Source organism: Ictidomys tridecemlineatus, chromosome 14 (genome assembly GCF_052094955.1).
Source record: "Ictidomys tridecemlineatus isolate mIctTri1 chromosome 14, mIctTri1.hap1, whole genome shotgun sequence".
In the NCBI taxonomy this organism is placed as follows: Eukaryota; Metazoa; Chordata; class Mammalia; order Rodentia; family Sciuridae; genus Ictidomys; species Ictidomys tridecemlineatus.
In genome coordinates this window covers 18972246-18989739 of record NC_135490.1, presented here as the reverse complement: position 1 = coordinate 18989739, position 17494 = coordinate 18972246, and the positions used below count along the sequence as shown (strand labels likewise).

The 17494-nt window shown below is 33.2% G+C and overlaps 1 protein-coding gene across 1 annotated transcript in view; it reads right to left on the bottom strand.

Annotated features, from left to right (window-relative positions):
• The window catches only part of Tll1 (tolloid like 1), a 192820-nt gene that overhangs the window by 73735 nt on the left and 101591 nt on the right, over nt 1–17494 (bottom strand). The window contains exons 3-7 of the mRNA XM_005329263.5: nt 17320–17400; nt 15694–15846; nt 15062–15179; nt 9578–9756; nt 5227–5332 (exon numbers count right to left, since the gene is read on the bottom strand). Of these exons, the coding sequence (XP_005329320.2) occupies nt 5227–5332; nt 9578–9756; nt 15062–15179; nt 15694–15846; nt 17320–17400 (637 nt within the window). The remainder of the gene's footprint in view (nt 1–5226; nt 5333–9577; nt 9757–15061; nt 15180–15693; nt 15847–17319; nt 17401–17494) is intronic.

The window sequence follows — 17494 nt, the reverse complement described above, 5'->3', positions numbered from 1 at the left end:
ACTTTTTAGTCTCCAACTAGACTTTTATTTGGGTCTCCCACACAGATTACCAGGTTGAAAAACAATTCTTCCTCATTAAATAAGAAAAATAGCAAGCTCCAAAAAAATAATTGAAGCTACTGAAATTGTAAGAGTTAAATGAAAAGTTAATTTCTTTTTAGTTAAACTACTAATTTAACCTAAAGAACTGAGAAGTTCAGTATTATTATAACATATGTTACAAGAACAAGGAAAAACAGAGTGTTCAGATTTAGATAAGACCATGCAAAACAAAAATATTGTAATTTTGCATATGTAAAAATACATATACACACACATATATACAATATAAATGTTTTAACTATGAAATAAATAAGCAAAAATAGCTTGATCAATGTCCTAATAAGGCTAAACTACAGATAATGAGTTATTTTGGACTCAAGGTTGTGGTAGGAGAATTGCTATTTTTCTTAATATGCATCATTTAATATTCTGGCTACACTGCACTAAAGTTGCATTCTAATTTTGCAATATATATCAAACATTTATAACTCAAAAAGAAGTAGTAAGCTTAAAAGTCAAAATAGACTGAGAGACTATTCCAAAGAGTTGAGAAGTATGGAGTCTGTGTATATGGATAAAAAAAAGTGGAAAAACTGTACATAAATTTAAGAAATAGAATCATAAAATATCTTTCAAATTAAGATAACCAATAGGACGTTCCTTTAACAGAACAACATTTTCAGGTCTATTTAATTCTCCCATTAGGAGATATTTACTAAGCACTGTTTTAGGTCTGGATTTATACATCAAATAAAACAGACAGAAAGTCACACCTTCAAGATTCTAACAGACTAATGTCGGGAGAAAGGCATTAAACAAGATATTCATAATTGAGGTAGTGATAGTGCTAGGGAGAAAATATAAAGGTAAAATTTTGGATATTGATTGTGCAGTTATGATAGCTGGCTTTTTAAGAGGATGATTGAAAAGAAAAAACTTATTTGGGATTTGACGTTTTAACCAAACATACAAGAAGTGAAGGTCAGAGCTATATGTGTAACTGAGAGTAGAGTGTTCCCCAAGAGAAAGAACAAGAAACACAATAGCTTGGAGATGAGAGGATCTTGAAAGTTTGAGCACCAGCCAGAGAATTTAACTCTTACCTGGAGGACAACTGTTAATCTTGGAAAGTTGTAGAAAGTTGGTAAACAGAAGAGTAACATGATCTCTGAGTAATTTAAGACTAACTTCTCTAGTTTTTAATAAAAGGAAGAGTGATGAACATTAGATTTAACTTGAATAACTCAAATAAGGACAGTGGAACTCTTTAAAACCAGATCCAAGCATCAACAAAATCCTATGTGTATACCACCTGAGATGTGGGTGAAGATTAATGATTTGTGGGAACTGATCATTAAAAGGGAGAGTTTGCATATAGTTGTAAGATTCTCCCCTGGAGAAGACACTGCAAAGGAAATGAAAGGCTAAATTAGCAGGTAGTGTTAAGAAAAGCTATTTCTAAATTAATAAAGTGTTACAATATATGAAGTCCTTCCATACTGATGTCACTATTTTCTATTTCAAAAATAAATTTATAATATTTGAAAACTTTTAATATTTTCCAGCTTTCAAAAAAAAAGATTCCATTTTAAATGGTCAATGATATTTTGGAGGTGAAAATATTTCATATCTTTGTAATATTTTTATGAAATATTTTATTAAAAAGTGAGAGTTTTCCAGTGTGAAAACATCTACGTTACAAAATATCCATGGACATTAAAGCCTCATTCTGCCTAAAGAAGTAATTATTCAAAAAGAGGTTAAGTGATTTATTCTTGTGTTCTTTCTTTGTCATCACCAAGAAGTTAAAAATTCTCTTCCCTACATCCTGGCCATTGAGCAAGACAGACTTTTAATGGATCATCTCAGTGAAATCTTATGAACAGGCCTGAGTCACATCCAGTTGGGAGTATACTAACCAAGCTCCATTATTCATTCACTTTAGCTACAATTAAAGAGAAAAATAGCCATGTTTTTAAATAAAATTTTGCAAAATATTATAACTCTCTTTTTAGTGAAAAATTAGAATTTTCCAGTGTGCAAACATCTACATTACAAAATATCCATGAGCATTAAAACCTCATGGGTCCAGCCCTGTTTCTCCCAGATCTGCTATTGATCTACACTCATGAAAACAATTGAAACTTTTATTGACTCTTTTCGGAATCTACAAGCGTTATGAACAGAAGAAATTATAAAACTTTATATGTTTACATCTGCAGAATGAAGAACAACAATTCTGTGATCATCTCAGTTGATATAAAAACAAAAAAAAAGCATTTGTGAAGATTCTGCATGACAAAGTATTTATCATGATGAGATTCTTTTCATGATACTCAATAAACTAAAAATAGAAGGAATTTATCTCAACATAACACAAGCCACATGAGAAAAGCCTAGAGTTAATATCATATTCAATGGTGGAAAACACGCTCTTCCACTAAGATCAGGAACAAGGCAAGGATACCTGTCGTCTGTCACCTCTTCTGTTCAACACAGTACTAGAAGTGTTAGCCAGAGAAAGAAGAAAACAAAAGTGAGAGACAGAGAGAGGTAAGGAGAAGGATGAAAGGAAGAAAGGAAGGAAGGAAGGAAAGAGAAAGGGAGGGAGAAAAGAAGAAAATAAATAGAATGCATGCCAAATTGGAAAGGCAAAAATTATTTCTGTTTACAGATGCCATGTTCTTATGTGTAAAACCATAAATACTCTACAAAAACTGTTAGAACTAATAATGAAACAAAGATACAAAATCAATATAAGAAAGTCATTTCTGTGGAGTAACACAGAACAATCGCAAAAGAAATTAAGTAGAAAAGTTCTGCTTATAATAGCATTAAAAAATGGCTGAGAAATAAAACTAACCAAAGAAATGAAAGCTAAAAAAAACAATGTGGTAAGAAATTAAAGAAGAGGGGCTAGGGATGTGGCTCAAGTGGTAGGGCGCTTGCCTAGCATTCGTAAGGTTCGATTCTCAGCACCACATAAAAATAAAATAAAGATATTGTGTCCACCTAAAAATTAAAAAATAAATATTTAAAAAAAGAAATTAAAGAAGACATATAAAATAGAAATATTCTTTGTTCACATATCATATTACCCAGTCTACAATCCCTATCAAAATCCCAAAGAGATTTTTTTTGCAGAATTAAAAATAAAACACTTTATAAATTATGTATAACCTCAATAGAAAATGAAAAGCTGAAATAATTTTAAGAAAAGAAATAAACTTGAAGAACTCATACTTTGACTTTTGAGGAATGATTTCAAAACATATTATAAAGCTATAGCAACCAAAATATGTGGTACTGGCATAATTGCAGAGCTACAGATCAATGAAATAACAAGGGCCAGAAATAAACTTCATATATAAAGTCAAATTATCTTTAACATGAGTGCCATAACCATACTCATTTGGGCAAAGAGTTTTTTTTTTAAACAAATGGTGTCACAAATCTGAATATCCACAAGAATGAAGTCTTGAAACAGAATCATAGATCAAAGCTAGTTGTCATACCATACAAAGATAGGTTGGTGGTGATTGAAAGCAGGCAGCAAGAACACAATAGTTTTGGGGGGAAAAATGCAATGTAATATCAAAGTAGTACAGACTAAGATAATATGCTAATATGCTACATATGGTAATCCTTAGTAAAGATTCATCCTATGAAGGACAGAGGAGATAAATTTCTTTCACTTCCTCTTCTCTAAGCATTAAATCCCAGGTTAATTCTAAATAATCTAATTCAACAGTGTGAGAACAGTGTCTTGGATGAACTGGGATGCAACGATCAACTTCTTACGTATTTACATGTAAAAATGAATTTCAAGCATTGACCTAAAAATAAAATTTTAGGGTTAATTTCAGGCCAAATTTCTGGATACATATCTACAAAAACTTAAATTCAAATCCAGGAATGAACAGTTTGTATCTGAATAGTTATCACATTTGCACAAAAATAAATATCATATATCTTCAGAAGGTAATGACTTTTAAATCTATGAATGTTAAATATAGTCAACTCTCAAATTTTTTACATTCAGACTTTTTAAAAAGATTTATTTTTTCTTTTTTTGGTACTGAGGATTGAACCCAGGGGCACTTAACTACTGAGTCACATCTCCAACACTTTTTATATTTTATTTAGAGCATTCAGCATTCAGGCATCATTAAGTTCCTGAGCTGGCTTTGAACTCACGATCCTCCTGCATCAGTCTCTCAAGTTGCTAGGATTATAGGAATGTGCCACCTAGCCCAGATAAAGATAATTTTAAAATGTTTTCATGTATTAAGGGGTCATTAACATGTATTTTACTTTTTACCAAGAAAATTGTTTTTAGAGCATAGGAATACATTTGAATATTTTTCTCTTTTTCCTAATCTGGTTTTTAAAAATAGATGCTAATGAAATGTGACATGAACATAAGTGGGCAAGAAGAATGAATGGAAATGGGCAGGAAGGTTAGTGTAAAACTGATGTCAATAGGAAGAAGGGATCAAGGAGGTCAGTACTTAAATTCTTCCACATCCTTACCTGGGAACTATTTGCTTGATGGCATCATCTTTAGAGTAAAGTAGATCAAAACCCAAATGTATTATCTCTTTAAAAACAGCATTCAGTTACTAATGGAATAAATTTAAGGTTAGCAATTGATGAACTGTAATTGTCAACTACGTGGAAATAAAATATCTTCTTAACCACCTTCTTTGAGAATCCATCTAGTAATATCAATTTTTGACCATAAATGGTACTTGAGTACTAAAAAATGAAAATCTACATTACAAAACACTCTTTTTAGAGAATATAATTCAAACTCAACAATAAAGTAACCTGTTGCTTTAGGAATGCCTGAATTTCATTAAGCAATGCTTTGCCAATGTAATGTGCTGATTAGTTTGGTAATGGTTTTAATTGCACTTTCTTTTATAATTTATGAATATAAAATTGTTTAAATCATTTTAAAACGATCACTTTAAATTTATACATTGGATAGGTAATGTAAAATGTCTTTTTAAGTGAATGCCTGCTATTAGCTATGAATGTTAACCATTATTTTTCTACTTTCTTTCTGACAGGAGGCAGCGATACTGGAAGATGGTCTGGTTCTAATGTCAAACATAGCTTTGTGAGAGGCCACATGGAGAAAGGGATTAAAAGTCAAAAGGTATAACCTGAGACTCCAACCTTGAGAAGGTGTTCCTGGCATAGTGCATGATACTGTCAAAATCGTATCTTTCACCAAGGGAGTTTACTTCTCCAGGCTCCATCTTCAGAAAATTGTATTCTTGACCTATGAATCGGGGATAAACAAAAGCACAGAAGCCTTTTAACTGAAAGAACATAAGAGCGCTTCCTAGACCTGCATCTGCTTTCAACTAAATGACTGATCTTTTTGCTGATTGTATTTACATACCAACTCCCAGATGTGTGCAAAAATCATTTGCACTCCGATATCATATTAAAAGAGCAAGTTGCAAAAGAACTGAATTTGAACAATGAGTTCAGTTCTGCAGAAAGGAAATTACCAGAAGGATATTTTGGGTTTGTTTTCTGTGTATACTTGTTAATACCGCATAATATTTGTTTCTTTAAAATCATACTGCTTCTCTGGGTACAGTAGAAGTGATTGTAAAGTTATGCTTTTATTTAATGCGTTTCCCATCTTTTTCTCATGACTATGTTTGCCAGGACCCACAAAAATTATCTGACTATTTGCTTTAGATCCTTTCCAAGAAACGCTGTGGGAAGATACAAAAACAATATTAGTATAAACACAACTCTGAGGTTATAGCTACATGACTTCATCATTGGTGATAAAACAATAGCAAATCTACTTTCATTCAAAAATAAAACAAGGTTCCCCTTGAGAAAAAGAAGTTTCTACTTTGACAGCTTTTGAATCAAGAATAATATGCTTCAGAACTTTTTTTTTTCCTTTGCACATCTGCTATCTTAACTTCAGGACATCTTCAATTTTAAGAGATTTTCGACTGCCTGTCTGTACCTTTTTAGGCAACATTTTTTCCTGAAATTTGAAAAAAAAAGAGTTAAATACATGGGTCTACATCAATAGTTCCCAAACCAAAGAATTTCTTTCAAGAGAGTTTACATTTCAATGATTCCCTTTTCACTGTTAAATCAGTCGAAGATGATGCAAGTCATGTTATTTATGTAATTTGCAAAGCTTTGAAACATTTTATTTAAAGGTGAAGTACTAGAATTCCAAATTCATATAGGGCTGGGAATGAAATGATCATACCATTATTATAACTAGGTTTTTAGTCCCCTGTCATATTTCTATTAAACATAAAAATATTAAATAAAAAGTTTTCCAAAAGGCAGTAAAGAAATCTGGTGATTTCACAATATAACATCTCTCTTACATAATGATGAAACCAATACTCATTTGAGCATTAGGGATGAAGGAAACAACTTGGATCCATAGAACCCTGTTCTAGGCTAAAGTGTTTTAGTGCATCTTCAAATGAATTCATACCATAAAAAATTTTAAATTAATTATCTAGCCTATATAGTGAAATATATTTTCCACAAATATTTGATATATCTATGTGTGTTAGAAAACATTCTTAAAAATTATCCTGAATTTTCATTCAAATTCTTGTCTTCCTAAGGAATTTTCAGCATATTATAGCATATCCCATTCTAGAGGGAATCTTCAAAAACCTATAGACCAGATTTTGTGACCCATCAACAAGATTTCAATTTAGAACACCATATGAGAATAGATTCTCTAGTTAAAGCAAAATTTCATAAATTTTCTGAAAGTGAAACATAACCAAATTCAGAAATGCATTTCCCTGCATATAACTTATCACTTAAACATGTGAAACAGAAAGGTTTGCTAGTTAAAAAGAACATAGCCACATACAATCCAAACAAAAGAAAATTAGACTTGCTTCTTGCAAGAAGGGGAGAATCAGTGATAGAAACAGGGTGACCCACACTTAACAATTAAAATAAATGGTAGCTTCTTTCTTGAATGTATCTTCTAATATAAATTTGATCCTCATACCAATTTACCTCTTAATCATAGTCACCAATTTTGCATGTAAATATGAAACCAGCATTTGTTTTTATTACCCAGAGCTCTTGAGAAACACCTGATCTTAAGTCTCTGAGTTAGGGAAACTCATAATTTGTTGATAACTAATCTCTAACATGAATGCTTTCAGACTGGTACAGTAGTTCTGATACAGTAGTTCTAATTACTTAAGAAATCTCTGGAAATATCTTTTATTTTCAATTGACCTGAATGTTTAGTCAAAAAAGTATTTGATCAAAATTTTCCTACTACTATGTCAGGTATTAAGGTATCATAATCTATTTCTTAATAATACCTACACATTTTCCCCTGTTTTAGGTAATATTTATGTTGAATCAGAAATCCTCTTAATGGTAAAATCATTTTTGAAATATATGTACTTTATAAGAGTATTTGGGGGATTCCACATAATATTTGGCAAATAGAAGAAAATAGCAGTGGTTAATAGAAAGCTTCTCATTTCCTTGATAGTTGAATTAATTTTCAGAAATATTGTTTCCTCTTAAGTTTTTCTCTCAATGATATAAAGCATAAAGATGAACTTTGATGGATGGTTCAGGCCGGGGCTTCTATTTGGGGGGAGTATAAATTTTCTTTGCTTCTCTTTAGTATCCAGCTCTACAGATCACTTTGTCATTCTTGGATTGATTTCCTCATTTGGCTTCTGGAACATCACATTCCACTGATTTTTTCTTTTACCTCTTAGAGGACACCTTTGATCTTCTGGTGGACACTCTTCTAAAGGTTGCTCAAATCTTGTTGCTTTTCATTTTCTATGCTCCACTTTTTTCTTCTTCTCCCTCAGTTTTTCCCTAGATGGTCAAATCCACTACAAAATGTTTATCTCCAGATACATACTAAAGTCCCAACTCGCCTTTCCTTTGTCTAGTAAAGGAGGATCATACAAAGGGTCTTTGAATTGAGGGATGTGTTAAGTGGAATCAGTATTTTTTATTTCTTTTTCTCAGAACCAAGCCTCTTCACCAGTGTTTCTTTTTTCAATTGATGATACCACAATTCATCGTGTTGTCTGAAGATAAAGCTTTTGCAGATCTTTCCTTATGTTCCTCTTAAAACATTTTAAGACTCTCTTCTTCCTCTTGCCCTGTCCTACCCTAATTGAGAACACAGCCACCTCTCAAACCTCTAATAGGTTTCCCTCACTTGAGGCTCATCTTCCCCTCACCCCCAATTAATGTTTATTGCAGGTTACAGAATTCCTCTTTTAAAAATCTTAACTTTCTCTGTTTATAATCCTTCACTTATTCCCCAGTAACTACAGGATACAATCTAAATTTCTTAGATTCACAGAAAAGATTCTCCACCCTCCCCAGGTAGTTGTCAACTAACTAACTCTCACTCATAGTTCAACATGCCACCACAACAGTTAAGTGAAAAAGATCGTGTATTTTCAGCCTACAAATTTGACCACTTTTCTGGTCCACCTGCAATAAATATTCTTACTTTATTTCTAAATTTCATATTTGTGTGTGACATCTCTCTGGATTTGCCAATGCACATTTGTTACAACTTGCTTCTTTTCTGCAGTATTCTCAATATGACAGGTACTTTTCTTATTCACTTGAAATCATTTGTGTAGATACAAAGTTTTATGTTTTCCATGACAGTACCTTTCAATGTCTAATAGTGCCTCAGCATTAACTGGTACCAAATATATAATGAGCAAATAAAGAAAGCAACTCTGAATTATAGAAAATGATAAGAATTTCAACATTGATAACTTAAAATTTTCCATGAACAAGAAAGTAAGATCACATTTTTATTTTACTTTTGCTAAAAGTGCATACTACCTTATAAAAAAATTCCAAACAACAGATTTTTTTTTGAGGGGGGTGGTAGAGATGGAAATGTACTTACTGATCTTTGCAAATGTGAAAGTTAAGTAAACAGTTTTACAATGATGCAACTATTATATACCAACTCTTAAAAGAAAATTAAAATTTAATTATAAATTATATTTCAACTACTAAAAATATTCTTAATAGTCTGTCGTTGGCAAAGTCAAGTTTAAGAGAAAAATCTCAAAGAAACTATGTAGACTATCCTGGAAATGACTCATTTCACTGGAATTTTCTTCAGAAATTATACATGATAAATGTAGATTCCTGTGGTTACCATGCATGTCATGGCAAACCCTGGGCTCTTTCTAAGTCTCATAATATAAATTATAGATCTAAGCACAAAAACAGTTCAAATAAAATAATCATTTAATAATATTATTATATTGTTCAATAGCTCACACCTATTCTTGAAAAAGTATAGACATTTAGAAAGAAAACAGACCTTAAGAAACAAACAAAGCCTAGAAAATGCAGGAAATCAGTCTCTAAAAAGAAATTAAAAATATAAAACCACCAAGAGTGATTTTTAATAAAATAACATATTGACTCTGCCACATATTTTACACTGTCTACAAAACATAATAATTTTACACACCCTAAAATCTCTCACCTGGCTGAATGTTTTCTCTTATGATGGTTACGTGGTTGTCTCGATCTGGTCTTGTGTGCTCATGCCAAAAGCCGATCACGTGGCCCAGTTCATGAACAACGATCCCAAACTTATCACAGTTCTTTCCAATAGAGATTGCCTGGGGTCCATTTCCCCTCCGACCTACGTAGGAGCAGCATCTATAATAAAGTAGAAAGTGGAGATGTTGGTGGAAGAGAAAAATGGATAAATTACAATATTGTGGAACTTTTGTGAATGGTTGTGTTGAACCATAGCATAGTGGTACCTGCCTGTGATCCCAGTGATTCTGGAGGCTGAGGCAGGAGGATCGCAGGCCAGCCTCAGCAATAAGCAGGCTGTGTCTCAAAATAAAAAATAAAAATCATTGGAGACGTGACTCAGCAGTTGGGCACCCCTGGGTTCAATCACCAGTATAAATAAATAAATAAATAAATAACCTAAGGAACCAGGACGTGGTCTCTCATTTGACACTCTATCTGCAGTGCCCAGGCTCCAAGCTGAAATTTAAATTTTTGTTCATTATAAGTCACCAAGCCTATAGTATTCTCTTATAGCATCCTGAATTGTCTGCAAAAACTGATTAAAAAAAAACACTGACAATAGTTAATAGTTCAAAGAAGTATTAGATTTCTGTGATTTCTGTCTATTGTTCAGACTAACATTTGAGGTGTGATTTTTTTTAATCTCACTGTCTAAAAGAATCTCCTGGATTATCAGGAAAAAAAAATGTGAAACACCCAGAAATACCTTCCTGCAAATCTTGATTGAATTATTGATATTTATATATTTATAAATGTGTATACATAGAATGTTTTTCTATCCAAAATAGAAGTTCTATTTATTCATTTATGTGTGTGTGTATGCACACATGTATGTATGAGTGCATAACAGTCTGGAAGTCTCTTATCCACACACTCTATAAATAATAAATACATTGGACACCCTTTAAAACAAATTTTAGGTGATATAACAATAGTAGCTATCATTATAAATGCAAATAAAATCATATCTAAAACTTTGATAATCAGGTTTGAATTGAAATAGCTTGTCTATAGGATGTTTCTCCTAAACAGCATTAGAGAACACTAAATAATTAGTCTTGAGTAGTTGGGAACTGCAGTGCACTAGACATTGTCAAACACCTCTCTGATTTATTAAATTAAAAGAAAAATTGTCAAAAATTAATTGCACAAAGGAGTAAAAAGAATTTTACTATTTTAATTTCCAGGGTAAGTACATTAGATGGTCTTTTGATTTTGCACAAATATAAATTCCTGTGTCAGTCTCTTTCTTACCCAAATTATTTCTGTAGGTTTTTAACTTATTTATTCATTTACCTATTTATTTGTTCATTCATTCTAATTAGGTTTTAAGTGTCTACATATTTTAACTGAGTTAGATGAACTCATTAGTACTCATTATGTGCAAATCTAGTATAGCAGTAAATTAAGCCTAATAAATAAGTAAGTAATAGAAAAGAGAAAATTGGTGGGGAAGGTGAAAATCTGAATTGTCTTTTTGCCTTGAGAATTTTCTTTAATATTTTAATCCATATATACTTATTACATACTCAAATATTTATTACATACCTAATAAGTAATAGATATAGAGATACAATTTTTGTGCAAATATTATAGAGATTAAAACTGAAATATTTGATACCTTAAGGCAGTAGTATTGAAACTGAAATATCTGATGATTATATAACCACTAAATTACTCACATTGAGTCATTTCTGCTGGTTATAGTCAGAGAAGACAGCACTTTGCAAAACAAATTCTGGGAGACAGTAAAGCAACGTGGTCAATTTATTTAATCCTAAAACACCCTTTTAGCATAATTTTACCCATTGCAATTTCCTATAATAAGATGGGATTTCATAATGGAAAGGAAAAATAGATTTCACACTGCCTTATCCATGAGTTATTATTTTACAGTGGTCCTGTGAAACAAGAAAAATGTGGTGCTTTGATCCCTGACTAACGAGAGCTCTTAGGAACAAAGAATTCTACATTCAGATTAACTAAATATGTACTTAGACAAATATTAGGCATGGAGTGATAGGGTAACATGCAATTTAGAAAAATGTGATTTAATCATACCCAAACATTATCTTAGCTTCTAATGTAATCCAGGTTTGAAAGCATTTTCTTCAATATGGCTCTCAAATTTTTACTTCTAATTTGTGTGCCACTTTTACAACTTGACCATCCTGTGGTCTATCTGGTACCTCAAGAAATGCTTTCAACACCCATAGGAAACTCTCACCTCTCTCTAATCATAGGGAATAATCCAAGTATACTATTCCCTATTTTCACCTTGGTTTGGCAGACCAAAACACTTTCCTTTAAGATAATCCTTTGGGACATTCCAACATTAAAAGGTTGGAGTGCCTTCTACCTTTTCATCAGCTGAATGAAATGAAAAATATTTCCAATTATTTTTAGTTTAATCATTACATTTTTTTAATAACTCCTTTCTTCATCCTTCCTTCCTCTCTTTTATTCTTGTTTTCTATGATAAACTCCTATAAAAGGCCACTAAAATTTAAGTGCCCACCATTAGAATGGGGTAGTCATCAGGACAAGAACCTTCATCTCTTCGCTTCACTGATTTATCACAAGGATTTAAAGCAGAGCTAGTCCAGAGATAGCACTATTTGTCCAATACCAGGCTCAAATAGTCACCCAACTTTCTTAATGTCTGCATTTGTAGAATAATAAATGTTTCAATTTATTGTGTTCCTAGTTTTCCTCTCCAAGAAACCCGATCTACCTTCTCACCTACCCATCTCAGTTAAAGGGAGCTCCAACCTTCCAGACGCTCAGGCTGAGTAATGCCAGGATTCCTGAATCCTCCCTTTGTCCTCCAACAGTCAATCCTGTTGGCTCTACCTTCAGCCTATATCCAGAATCAATCATCTTGTCATCGTCTCCCTTGTTAACACCCAGTCCAACCAAGGAATCTCACATGGAGTGTTGAAATCATTTACTAACTGATGATTCTCTCTGTTCTAGCCTTCCTGCAGCAGTTTTCTTAGCACCAAGATGCTTCTAAAACGACAAATCAGATTATACTATTCTGGAATAGCTCTGCGGTAAATTGTGTCAATGGTTTAAAATATCCATTACCCTTCTCTAACAGATGATTATATTTCCCTATCCCACTAATGCTGGGTTTGGTCATGTGGTTTGCTCTGGACAATGTCACAGAAGCCCAAATTGTTTGTGTCATTTCTGGGGAGAGTCTCTTAAGAGCCAACACATGGTTGACCATACTGTCTCTATTGCATCTACTGGAGGGAGAACAATGGGTAGAGAGACTGGATGCGAGAGTAACCCCGCTGTAACGCAGCCACAGCTAAGCCATCGTGGGCAAAGAAATAAAAGTCTGTTGGTCTAGGCCTCTGAGATTGAGGGATCCTTGTTTACCGTAGTATAAATTTGCTAATCTGACTAAAACAGGTTCTTTTAAGTCTTTACAAAATACAAGAAGATCCTAAACAATTTCCGCACACAAATCTCTCACCACACAGAGCTCATCTCTTACAACCAGCCCTCCTGTCACTCCATCGACTCCAGTCATGCTTACTTCCTTACTCTGCCTGGAAAATGCAGACAAGCTCTTGCTTATCATTCCTCCTCTAGAACTCAGTTCTGCCAGATACCCAGTTGCCTCTTTACCCTAAGATTTTCAAGTCCTTTGACAAAGGCCACCTCCACTCCACTTTCTTTTTTTTCCGTCTTTAACCCGCAGTTAATGGTATGTTTTATATTTCACTTATTTCATCCCTTCATCTCTGCATCTCCACTCTAGAATGTAAGCTCCATGGGCACATAGGACTCTCCGTCTGACACTCCTGTTATCTCCAGCCCCTAGAACACAGCCTGGCATATGGTAGAACACAGTAGATATTTCTTTAAAGAGCAGATCTCAGATGTGCAGGAGGGAGCTCAGATTGATTCATCCCACAGCCTCTCTCTCCAATTCTCCATTCATGTGATTCTAATTATTACCTAATAACCTTCTGAGACATTCTTCTTCCTGCTTCAGTTAGCTCATCTCTGGTGTTTGCAACTAAGAATCTTGACTATCACACCCCCAAATCTGCCTATCTACGTCCTCCTCAGAGAGAATGCCTTATGTTCAATGTTCACATCCCAACACATACTATGGAGGTAACACAACATGGGAATTCAATGTGTATATCATAAATTAACTTCTTCTCTAATCTGAATAACCAAATACCACAGCATTTATTTATTTAGTGCCATAGCTTTGACGACATAAAAGAACCAATATGAAATCCAATGAGAGTGTTAAGTGTTTGACATACACATATCTTATTCTCATTGGCCCTAAACACTTTGTACAACACCAACTTCCAAACTCCTTAATAATTGAAATGATTTTTTATGAGATTTAAAGGTAGCACCACCATTTCAAAAGAATGATAAAACCATCAGTCATGATGGACCACACTGTAATCCCAGTAGCACAGCTCAGGAGGCTGAGGCAGGAGGATCATGAGTTCAAAGTTAACCTCAGCAACTTAGTGAGCTGAGTAGGTGGCACATGCCTATAATCCTTAGTGGCTCAGGAGGCTGAGACAGGAGGATCACAAGTTCAAAACCAGCCTTATCAACTTAGGCCCTAAGAAACTCAGAAAGACCTGTCTCTAAGATTTTATATATATTATAGCTAGGGATGTGGCTCAGTGGTTAAATGCCCCTGGATTCAATCCCTGGTACCAAAATAATAATAAAAAATAATACTGAGATTCATTGCCACACTGCTGTAAAAATATCTATTAAAATATAGCACAGCATTTTCACAATTTACAGAAGCCTTTTTGAGGTTTGTTTTATTAGTGCTTTATAGTTATACATAATATTAGAGTTCATTTTAATTAATTATATAAGCATGGGACATATTATTTTTGAGAAAGTAGCAAATCTGGAAGCAAGAAGCAAATCCGGAAAACACTACTGTGGGAGGGAATATCTAAGACACTCAGAAAATGTAGAATCTTGCTCTGACCAATACGTTTAGAAAATAATTCTAATTTGACAGCAAATTGATGAGGTAAGACAGAAGAATAGCCCAAGCATGGGATGCTGAAGATGTGAGCAAACCAGGGCACTAACGTGGGACGAGGTGAAAATAGATTTCAGAGGAAGCACACAAGAAGCACAAGTATGCTCAAGTTCTGAACTTGGGTGAGTGGATATCAGCAATGCCAATGTTAGAAAGTGGTGTGGTGGATGGAGGAATCCACTTGCCCTACAGGCACAAAATTCTGTGGTCCTAGAATATATTCATTTAATATATAATATTTTCTGATGTAAAACTCAGACTTTCTCATGGCCAAAGTTCTATGGAAATATTAATAAAGAAATCCTACTTGTGGAGTTTAATTTTTTTTTCCCATCTGAACTTCAATCATTCCCTGGTTCTACTTACCCACAAGGCCTATAGGTGAATACAATGTAACTCTCTTCATCACCTCTTTCAATGAATGTCACACAGGTGTGCTTTTCCCAGTGCCTCATGGCCTGCTTGAACATGGCTCTCTGGCTGCCTGGAAAAAAAATGGCAGGACTTTAATACAATGGTGTCCACTCCAGGGAGGAGTGCTTTGTGCTGGCTCCTCCGTCCGGCAATTCAGAATGCCACTGTTATCACTAAACAAAGAGTACTAGCTTATAGCACCCCAGATGAGTCATTATTAAGAATCAACACTCACTTTATAATCAGAAGGTCAAGGCTCTCTATCTCTACAAATATGTGTGTACAAGGCTCTATAGATGGTGTATACATTCTTCCTGTCAGTTGAAGAGAGATCAGCTTCCAGATTTAATAGGCGCATTTGAAGCTCAGTTTAAAAACCAGAACATTTCTTTAGACTCTTAGGGTAAAGTTATTCTTTTCCAAGTTTCAGAGATATTCTCAGCTAGTAACCTAGGTTAAGGGAGTGTTTTTCCAAGTTTGATTGAATACTATGGTTGCTATATTCCTATTCTATAAAAATGCACACTTAATCTGCATGGTAATTGTGTTTCTTTATCAAAGCAGTCACTCTGGGAATATCTTACCAGTAAAGTTGCCTCCTATAACATAAGGAATAACACCTCCAGGCCATATTCTTTCAGTTCTTGATGTAGCAGCTCTGGGAACTCGATTTTTCTCATTTTGCCCTGAGAATTTTAGAGGTACTTTTCCCTTAACTGTGGTGTTTTGCTCCAAGCCTGCAGTGACATTTAAAACATTCTGTGAAACAGAAGTCCTCTGTCAGGGAATCATTTACCTCTTAAAGGACAAAAGTTGAAATGTCTTATTTACATATTTGAATAAATATGCCTGAAGTCAAAATTCATTTTTAAAAAACTCTAGTTATCTTACATAGCTTAGAAAAGCACTAAAATATTTAAGTATTTCGTATCCAAATACTATTTCTTAATGCTCTATAAATGAATTTTGAAGAATTTTCATACAACTGTATACAGCAGGTAGAATTCACACAGGCATATAAGCCATAGAAAAATGGTTTTATATTTTCTATTTTACTAACTCACTACCAATTCTCCCCAAAATAATAAAATATATATTGTTTAATAAAGTCATGTGGTATTCAAGACTCTTCTTATTCTAGCTAAATCCCTCATACTTTAAATCAAAATTAATATTCTATAATATGGTCTAAAATTATGAATATTACATTATATTGATAATCAACAAAATAACATAAAGATAGATGTGGTCTTGACTCCTGGGAACACTCAGCCATCTCCATTCCATTTTCCCCTGAATTCTTCTCCATGTATCAGCATGACTCAGAGATAGGTACCTCAAGAGCAGACTTATATAAAATGCATTCTCTCTGGAGCCGCTTCCAAGTCTAGTCTGACTTTTCTTGGTGTCCTTTTGTAATAGTTTCAGTTACTGTCTTGTTTTTCATAAATTTACATGTTTTTTTTATATTCATCTATCATTGTTGATACAAATGCTTTTTTACTAGAATATGTTTTGACACAACAAGTATTAAATGCATGCTCCCTGTACCTATGTCTGTCCTGGGGCAAAGCATCTTTGCTTAGGAAAATTATTACTTGAAAGCACTTCAAAAATTTAATTATTAATCCATCAATTTAAGAGATGTTAGAATATAAGCATGAATAAAGGATTTTAAAAAAAACTAAAATCCAAAAAGAGCATTTAATAACTTCAATAAATATTTACTAATTATAAAACCAGAAAGTAGTTTCTTTGAATATCTTAAATGTATGCTTCATGATAAAAAACACATTACCTTTTCAATGTAAGAAATTAGTTTGTCAATTTAAGCGACTTATTTAAAAAGAAATAGGTATGATATTTTTCCATTTGATTAAAATTGATATAGCTTCTTGATTTATTAAAATATCTTGCTGTGATACTCAATTGACTGGAAATAAGTATAAACAAAATAAATACCTAATACATTTAAAATAGAAACTTAAAATAAGTTAAAAGAACATTTCAAATTTTTCAAATTAAGTTCTAAAATCCTTGTATCATATATTGGCTAACAAAATTAAATAAAGAAAGGACTCTTTCTCAGCATATATTCTTTACAAGCTTCATGTCATAATGGCACACTGATTTTAATTAACCAAACTTCTATGAGTATAATATTTACTGTACATCAAGTCAAGCGTCTGCAACTTTAAACATTGATATACCAGAGCCAATTCTTCTTATCCTGTCTATGAGTTGATAGAGGGCCCCTCGTTTCTTTGACATACCATGGTCACCAAGTCCACCTTAAAGAATACAAGAAAACACTTGAGTTACACTCAATGTATTTTCAAGTTCTCACAAATAAACAATAGTAATATGCTATACTGGTTTCCTCTG